Here is an 8,926-nt window from a genome sequence, read left to right as displayed (position 1 = left end):
GTTGAACCGTGCGGCAGTTGCAAAGTAAAATCCACCCCGATTTCCTCGGAATCGGTTCCTCGGAGACAACCCCTTCCTCGGAATCGGTAGAGTCTCACAAATGTGGCTAATTTCAGATATATTTAAAACGGTGGGTATAAAAACAGTTGATTATAGTAAAACCTATAGAAGAAGGATTAGAAAAATACATTTTTAAGAGGTTTCTTCGGAATATTCTTCTTTCAACATTAGCCAAAGTAAATAACAGAGAAATTTACAGAATTTTCTTTTCCAATTTAGTTTTAGGTTTTACAGTATGGGCGGGTGATTCCAGAAGAAAAAGAAACAGCCCTGAAAGTGTGATAGCAACAACGCTATTCTGAAAAAAAAACCTTGCTCATCAAAAAAATGATTTTAAATCTTTCTCTCAAATAGTTTATTATCCGGCTTCCTTCAAACTACACAAATGGAAACAATTAGGCTTTAACCCCAGAAGTTGTTCCATCCATCTGACCATCTGTCGAAGAGCGTCTTACGTGAAGTGGTGGTACGTCTCGGAGTTGTAGTCGTGGTTTTTCTAGTAGTAGTCGGACTAGTTCTAGTAGTTTTCAGTGGAGTTCTAGTCACTGTCGTTATGGATTTTCTTGTTGTAGAAGTTGTCGTTGTCGGAGTCGTTGTACTAGAAGACGTGGTTGGAGTTGTCGTTGAAGACGTTGAAGAAGTAGTGGTTGACTCTGATGTAGTAGAAGAAGATGATGAATCCGTAGTTGAAGTGATCTGAAGAAATCAGTGTTCAAAAATGAGAAACTTCATAGTTCAAGTACCGTCTCCTCCTCCGCCTCCTCCACTTGTTCATTGTCCCCCTCGACATCCTCTTCATAATCATCTTCATCTTCATCATCATCGTATTCGCATCCACAATCTTCTTCACACATTCCATCCCTACACTCATCCAAATTTTCATCGTTTTTTGCACTGCTGCTCTCCATTGTTGGAACCACTGGGGGACTTGTCGTCGGAATCACAAACTCTCCTCCACCAGCTCTCGGTGGAACGTAAGTTTCATTGACACCAACTCCGGTAGCTTGTGACCAATAACTGTACAACCGACAAGGATCTTTTCCGGGAGTTCGTTTGACCCGAAAGTATCCTTCTTCTCCCCACGTGGACCCCCAGCTGTTTCTGATGAGCCAGTAGTCAGCAGTGAATCCGACGATCACTACAGCGTGATTAATGGAAGTTCCACAATCACCATCGTAGATTCCTGTTACAAAAGGATTTGAAAAAATGTCTAAAAATGTTAGAAAACCTTCAGAATATTTATAGATGTCTGGTCCAGCTGCCATTCCAACTGCAATTGGGCCTTTTCTGACTTTATCTTCAATATTTTGTTCCATTGTAATCAACTGATCAGATGATATATTTCCAGATATATAGCCATCATCAAACAACAGAATCGTAGGGACGACAGGAGGAAAATATGGGGAGTCACAAGAAGAATCCTAGACTTTGAAACAATAAAAAACCATTCAGAATATGTAACTCACATCCATATCAAACGGGATATCCTCTGCATTTCTGGCTCCAGTCCTCTCCATATACGTCCCAGCGATTTGAAAATATCCTCCTTTACATCCAACATTTGCCAATCCATAAGTCAAATCTTTGGCAGTGTCACAATTCAGAAGCTGTTGTACTGAGAGACTTGATGGATCGTATCCTCGAATCGAAAAGAATCCCTCGACCATTGCGATCATAGAAAACGCCCAACAGCCGCCACACGTCAATTGATTTAGAATAGGTTTCATATACGGTCTCCAGTCAACACTATCCGTTGTTTGTCTTTTAGATCGGATTGGCGATGGTGACGTGGCGGGGATTACTGTAGGAGTGAGAGCATCTAGATTGAGGGTGAGAGGAGCGATTTCTCCGGATAACTGAAACAAATTCGAACTACTACTTACAGAATTAATACAGTAGTTCTTACCGCTACTGAGAACTCATTAGTTATCATTTTATAACTAGTCATTCCCAAAGTGTACATAATGTTATGCTCATCCACTTCTTTCTTTGCATCAGAATACACTCTGAATCTTTTGAGACCTTCAGAAGCGGAAGAGTTAAAATCTGAAAAAAAAACGGAATGGACAAGGACATGGATTTTTGATTCTTTTTCCGTACTAATTACATCCATGAGTGATTTGAATGCGCCGTCGTTATTCATTGCGTCGTTGAACTTTTCCAAAGAAGTTCTCTGAAATTTGGAAAAGGGAAGAATTCAGAGTTCATTTTGAGGAACATACGAATGCAGTTGTGGTAGGGATAGTGGACGGAGTTGTCGATGGAGTAGTAGATGGTGCCGTGGAAGGAGTGGTTGATTGAATAAAGGAACAACACGTCCTTTGACAGTAGTCCCCAATCTTCATAGTCAGATAAACAGTCGGATCCAATTTCAAAATGTCCCTTTTAGCGAGGAAAACCGGAAACTGACATTTGTATTCCAGGGAACTGTATCTTATAACAGACACTGCCAATACTTCATCGCAGTACTTCTCGTTGTTCTTACAAGATTGTGACTCGATTTTTTGAATGAAGAACAGGAGGATTAGAAATAGTAGAGCCCTCATTGAATTGGGGGAAAAATCAAGAGAGAAATTCAAAAAGTGCTCAGGATGGAACATTGACACAACTAACATTTAGGTGTGATACAGGTGAGCAAACGGAAAGTGGCGAAAGGCGAAAAGTTGCACACTTTTTGGGGGATTCGAGGGCAGAAAGGATTGGGATCAACGGCTAAAAAGATTGTCAGGCTCTGACTCAAGGAAAATAATGCTGTCTAGAGAGTGGGCTGAAAGTACTGGTGGACCCTTCACTCGCAAAATTTTTTCAATTATCTCACTATGTAACCGCAAATATCAGTAGGTATTTATCACTCTTTGCAAGGCATGGATTTCCCTTTCAAATCAAATTCTAAAGAGGAAAAACTGATTTTCCCCCGATCTTTTTGCACAAATTTTTAGACCTTTTTGGTTTTTCAGCTATTTTTGAAAATTCTTTTTGATTTTTCCGAATTTTTTGTTTGAAATTTGACAGAATGGTGTTCGCGGAGATTACTGTAGATTACTGCAGTAAACCTTCTATTATCGCTGTCTGAGAAAAAAAGGATAGAGTGTATTTTTTGCAGTCTGAATACGGTAGCAAACTCGAAGCGACAAGCCTAAATAGCACAGAAAAAACTACGAAAGGAAATTTTTACAGTAATCTACTGTAATCTTCACGAATAGCGTTCCAGTAAATTTCGGACAAAAACCGGAAAAATCGAGAATCTTTGTCAAGAATCTTTGTCAAATAGCTAGAAAACCTAAAAAGATCGGAAAATTTCGCAAGAATCTGATTAAAAATAAGTTTTCTCGAAAAAAATTGCTAATTTTCCGGATTTTTCATTTTTAGCGGGAATTCAAAAAAAAAAAGATTCGAGAACATTCCAGAAGTTTCCAGGAATGGACCAGAAGCGATTTGTTGAGATTTTGCCTGTTTTTTTAAATATCAGTAGGTCTTTATCGCACGTTACAAGGCCTGCTTTGGAGCGAACAAGTTGTCAATATGGGATCGGAGCTTCACTTCTGGACCGTTGTATGTACATTGGAGCATTACGAAACCGAAAATCAGGACATGTTGATGTAGGTCAGCTTTAAGATGCCTAAAACTATTACAAAGTTTCCAGCTTTTACGAAGATTCAATTCTCCGCATGAAAGCTGTTCCATCAAATCGCCATATTGTGGCGCACTTTCTGAAGAACCATGGCAGACAGATACTTTATGAAGTAGTTGTTGTACCAGCGGATCTTCAGAAAAACAAATATGACAAATACTTGTCCCTAGATATGTAATAATGTTCTGTTAACTACGTTTACTGTACACTTTCTTTACTTGTTTCACTATTTACCCCTTTGGAAAAATATTATTATATAACCCGTAATCACCGTTAAAAACAGACCAGCCTTGCACCTTAACTGTATTTTTTTTCTAATCTCTTCATTTTTTTCAAATTTTTACAGACATGAACTTTGTTGTGTGCGGCAAAAAACTAATTTATTTCATTTCAGCGCTAGAATTAAAGTAAAAATAACTATTACAGACAACTTTAAAACTGTGTAATATCCGTTGCTCAATTCTTCCTGATTCGCAGCATAGACAGTTTTCCCCGCAACACTTTTCAACGGTTTCGATCTGCTTTTTATCATCGGATGAATCGGCGGATTACAGTTGTTTTCAGAGCACAAACAGAATGTTGCCGTGACAGAGTACACTGGGGAGGTCCTGAAAAATACTGAACACTTTTAGATTCACAGAAAACCATACCTGATCGAGATGGTTTTTGTTGAGCAATTCTCATCGGTATCCACGTCGTCAGGAATGATTCCTGTAGAACATCCATATGAAGTTCCTAAAAAAAGAAAATATGGGAATGTCAGAATATTTCATATTTACCAAAATCTGAGTCGATTGTTGAACTGGAAACATTCAAAGAGAAACAAGGTCCTGAGCAATCCTGAGTTTTGAATTCGTTCTTTTCACAGTCAATGACACGACCAATATACGAATGTTGGATTTCTCGGGGATTTTCGAAAAACGATCCATAGTGCTGAAAGAAGTTTTTAGTAGTCCAGAAACTCAATTCATATTGAAGGTTTCTATTTCTATTCTAGAAAAGAGGCAAACAAAAAATATAAAGTCCTGGAGTCCTTGGACATGTGGTGTTGCCTTTCAAATGAGCAATTATTTATTCTATTTCCCAGTAATCGAATTGAATGAAATGTTAACTAGAGAGGTAGTTGGAAAGAAACTGGCGACAAGAATTTTTTTTGGAATGAAATATTATGAAAAAATACTTGAAAGGGAAGTCTGGAAACCTTTGGCTTCAAGATGTATTCTGAAACTATTTAATTTTGAAGCTCTATTTTTGTAATTATGGAGATCTTCTCTTGTCAAAGGTTATAACAAGATTCAAAGAATGTCTTTCACATTCTTAACCTTGATTTTCACATTCAACACACAAATCTTCAAAGTTCATAAAGCTAAAAACTCATATTTTCTCTCCAAACGAGAAAAACTCACATTTTCAATATTTGGAGATGAACAAACGAAACAACTGGCAGATACCATTCCAATAATCATCAATCCATTTATAACTTCACGAATCATTCCATTTGAAAACTGAAATTTAGAAATTGACAGAACAGTAGAAATGAGCATTCTTTTGTTGGCTCTTTTGAGCAATTTGAAGCTCATTCGACAAAAAGACTAAATGAAATTTTGTTGCTGCTCCGGCAGCTCTCAAGAGCCACACGAAAGGAAATGCATGCTTTTCCCTTTCCTCTTTTTAGCACGGGACATGAATTCTGAATTCTAAAATTTGAAATTCTGAATTCGTCCATCTGGAACATGCCGCCGAAAATAGCGAAGAAGGATTAGTTGAAAATGAAGAAAGAAGACAAATGTGAATTTTTTTGGAGAAAAAAGAAGAATGAGAAGAAGAGTTGCATTGAATTTCCGTTACCCTTTTCCGTTTTGTCTTCGTTTTGAGCTCATTTCGAAAAGACCACACCCCCACTTCTCTTCTTCTTCTTCTTCTTTTTATCTTTAGAGCAAATCTGATTTTTAATGAATTTCGTATGCGGGCTCTCGGTTTCTTTTTTCATGATCAGCTCATTTGAGATTCGTAATGTTGTTCGTGGAGTTTGCATACAAATAAATAACACCTGCTGGTAATTCGATATATGTCAGAATCGTGAAACGGAGAAGGAGAAGAGGCTACCGAAATTCTGAATCTGGAACGAAGAAAAAATCAATCTGAATCTGCTAAAACTTATGAAAATAGGCTTTAATCAAGATGAGGCGTCTTTGGATATGTACATGTAGTAATCTAGAATGTACAGTAATCCAGGATCTGAAATCACCAGTCGATTTCCGCCGCCTGTCGGCGGCTACAGTCTCCTGGCTTCACTAAAAACATTTGAATCTCCAAATGAAGAGGAAGTTTTAGTTGATTGTGTTGTCAACTTTCATAAACTGGAGTGACAGTCCGCTTATGCGCCTTCGGGGCTAAACCTTCTGGTTCCCGCTTACAACAGCCTTAACCGATTGAGTTTGGGCTTGGACAGATAAATCAGAAATGTAGATCAGAAATGTGTCTTACATTAGTTGAGACACGAACTGTTCAAAATTTCCAAATTTTTAGAACTAATAATTGTTTTGATTTCCCGAATACCTTGAAATTTGACAACATAATTTTTTCAGAAGTTTCGAAATTCAGAAGTCCTGGATTTTCGGAACTGCGATTCTAGAACTCAAAGATTTTTCTATTAAAATACTTCATTTCAGAACTCATAATTTCTGAAATTTCGTATTTTCGAGTTTCCGTATTTCCGACTTTCTGAGATTCTACTTCACAAATTCCCAGAATTTTAAATTTTAACACGAATCAGATTTTCAGAATTTTCTCTAAAACACATTTCTGAGTTTTTGATTCACAAAGTTTATGAATTTCCGAATTTTCTAAATTCCGAACTTGGGCTTCTGATATTTCGAACTTCTAAGTTTTTGGTTTTTCTGGTTTTTTGCTTTCGAGATTTTGGATTTTCAAAATTTCGAGTGTTCTAACTTTCAAATTTTTAAATTTCGTAATATTCCGAATATCTGAATTTTTATACTTCTGAATTTCCGAAACATTGGACATTTGAATTCTCTGATTTTCAAACTTTAAAACTCCCGAAGTTTCAAATCTCGGTAGATTCGAGTTCCCGTTTTTCCAATTTTCAGAATTTCTGAATTAGAATTTTAGAATTTCAGAGTGAAACCAAAATGTTTGAATCATAGAAATGGTTAAAAATTTTGCATTTTCGAAAAAATAATAGAATTTCGTGAATCAGAATCTCCGAAATTCAGTTTTTGAGAAGTTAGGGGATTCAGAAAGTCAGAATTTTAAAGTTTACTGAACTTTTTCTTTCTCTCTTCTTTCAAAACTAACAAGGGAAGTGTTTTCAGAGGGGCGTTGAGAATTTTCTAAAAATTTCAGTACTGATAGTTTGAGATATCCGCAACACGATGCCAAAAAAATCTAGGTTATAGTATCATCAACAAGCTGAAAATCTTCGTCTGAAAATTTTTGGTCGATTTCGCCCTCTCCCTCACTCCACTACGCCCCTCTCTCCTATACGCACTCCGCGCCAGAGGAAAATATCGGCTGTGTGGTGTTGTGTGGTAAGAGGGAGACTCATTAAGAGTGACTATGGTGGTTCGAACCCCACTGTGGTAAATCTTTTTTTTTGTTTTTTTTTCGAGACGAATTTTCGATATCCATTTTGGTCCCCTAAAAAATATAACAAATTATACTTATTTCATGAATTCCCGACGTTTTCAAAGTGAAAAAGAAGGCGTTTTGAATTTTGAAGAAATTTTGAAATATTGTTTTTTTCGACTTGTCCTATCGCCCAAAAGCAAAACTTTCGACTCTCGGAATTGCTCCGTCATGCTATTTTTTGAGTGGAACACCACTACATCAATCACCCAAATGATCTTCATATATTTCTGTGTGTTCCGTGCGATTTTGAGCAATATTTGAGAAGTTACAGTTTTTCAAATTTCTTGCAATTATCAGATTTTGGGAATTATCAGGGCTCACAGACGAAATCGAGCTGCCAAATTCTGTGAAAATGATGTTTCTATCATTTCTGAATGTTTGAAGGACTTTTTTGCACTTTCAACAAAATTTCTCGAAAAATCACTTTTAAAGTGTGGGGTACCCCATGATGATTTTTTTCAAAAAAAAATCGAAAAAAATTTTTTTTGAAATTGTACAAAAATTATTTAAGATGATAGAGAAATGATCAAAAAAGAGTTTCCCGCTTGAAAAAATCCTGGAAAAGGAGTTTTAAAGCTCGAAAAATGCACGTTTTTGGTCAAAATTTAGTACTGAAAACACTTTGAGAGTCCATATTTTTGTTCCTATTAGGGTTATGATCGAGATATTGCTGAAATCGTATTCAGCATGTTCAAAAGTACCTTTGTACAAATTTTGAGCTAATTCTCAACGCCCCTCTAAAAACACTTCCCTTGTAAGACTAAATAATTATTTCCACAAAATCATCTTTTTGTCAGATATAGTGAGGATAAGAAAAAAAATAGAGGGGTTGGACGGAAGTGACGTGAAAATAATTTTCTAAAGAGTTGCACTGTAGGAATGTCTCCAGATGACGTCTGAAACAAAATTTTAAAATGAAAAATAGACGGGCAACATCTCGCTGCTATTTCTGATCATCTGTGAAAATTTGAGAATTTTTGGTCTACTGGGGACTTCGCTAGGGTCGTGGAACCGGGAACAAACGGACACACAGACAGAATTTGGTGACTGTTAATAGTAAAGATGGTTGAGGTTCTGTACGATTGGTAGCTTTACGATTGGAAGTCAATCTACTTTAAGTCGATTAAAAAAAGACTACTGTAGGGAAGAAGTGTTTGAAAATATAAAGCATTACTGTAGGGGAAATATTAGAAAATGGATTACTGTAGGGAAAAATATTCAGATATGAAAGGATTACTGTAGGGAAAAATATTCAAAATATAAAAGGATTACAATAGCGGCTTTAAATCGAGTAAGGATCACGTACCCCCATTTTCGACATTTTGTAGAATTTTTTAACTAGGTCAATTCTGGTCCGTTTTAAAGGTGGTGTACGGTGAAATTTTTTATTGCATCAAAATGTGCAGAAATGCATGTAGATTGACTTAAAAATAAAGAAAAAATTCAAAAAAATTCCTTCATCGAGAAAAACGCATCGAAAAATATGCTGAAAGCCCTTAGGGACGAGGTTTTTTTCTAGGCCGCCCGGTGAGTAAAAGCGCGCGAATTCGAACTTTAAAATTTTTTTCGCTCGTTTTCACTTTT

The 8,926-nt window shown here is 36.6% G+C and overlaps 3 protein-coding genes across 3 annotated transcripts; 1 reads left to right on the top strand and 2 right to left on the bottom strand.

Moving 5' to 3' along the window:
• Positions 1–462: 462 nt before the first annotated feature.
• CBG02822 lies at positions 463–2,405 on the bottom strand (the record flags this gene model as incomplete). Its single annotated transcript, XM_002631012.2, has 7 exons — positions 463–756; positions 804–1,243; positions 1,289–1,481; positions 1,527–1,916; positions 1,967–2,106; positions 2,161–2,233; positions 2,283–2,405. 7 exons carry the CDS (start codon positions 2,403–2,405, stop codon positions 463–465), a joined length of 1,653 nt encoding a protein of 550 aa, XP_002631058.2.
• Positions 2,406–3,582: 1,177 nt separating this feature from the next.
• CBG25596 lies at positions 3,583–3,869 on the top strand (the record flags this gene model as incomplete). The annotated part of the gene is made up of 2 exons (XM_045242404.1): positions 3,583–3,659; positions 3,704–3,869. 2 exons carry the CDS (start codon positions 3,583–3,585, stop codon positions 3,867–3,869), a joined length of 243 nt encoding a protein of 80 aa, XP_045098133.1.
• Positions 3,870–4,076: 207 nt separating this feature from the next.
• On the bottom strand, positions 4,077–5,184 carry Cbr-hot-7 (the record flags this gene model as incomplete). The annotated part of the gene is made up of 4 exons (XM_002631013.1): positions 4,077–4,299; positions 4,342–4,426; positions 4,471–4,624; positions 5,098–5,184. The coding sequence occupies 4 exons, from the start codon at positions 5,182–5,184 to the stop codon at positions 4,077–4,079; spliced, it is 549 nt and encodes a 182-aa protein (XP_002631059.1).
• Between the last annotated feature and the right edge of the window lie 3,742 nt (positions 5,185–8,926).

Source organism: Caenorhabditis briggsae, assembly GCF_000004555.2.
Source record: "Caenorhabditis briggsae complete genome, chrII, whole genome shotgun sequence".
NCBI lineage: Eukaryota > Metazoa > Nematoda > Chromadorea > Rhabditida > Rhabditidae > Caenorhabditis > Caenorhabditis briggsae.
The sequence above is the reverse complement of the archived record's forward strand: the minus strand, read 5'-3'. Positions and strand labels throughout refer to the sequence as shown.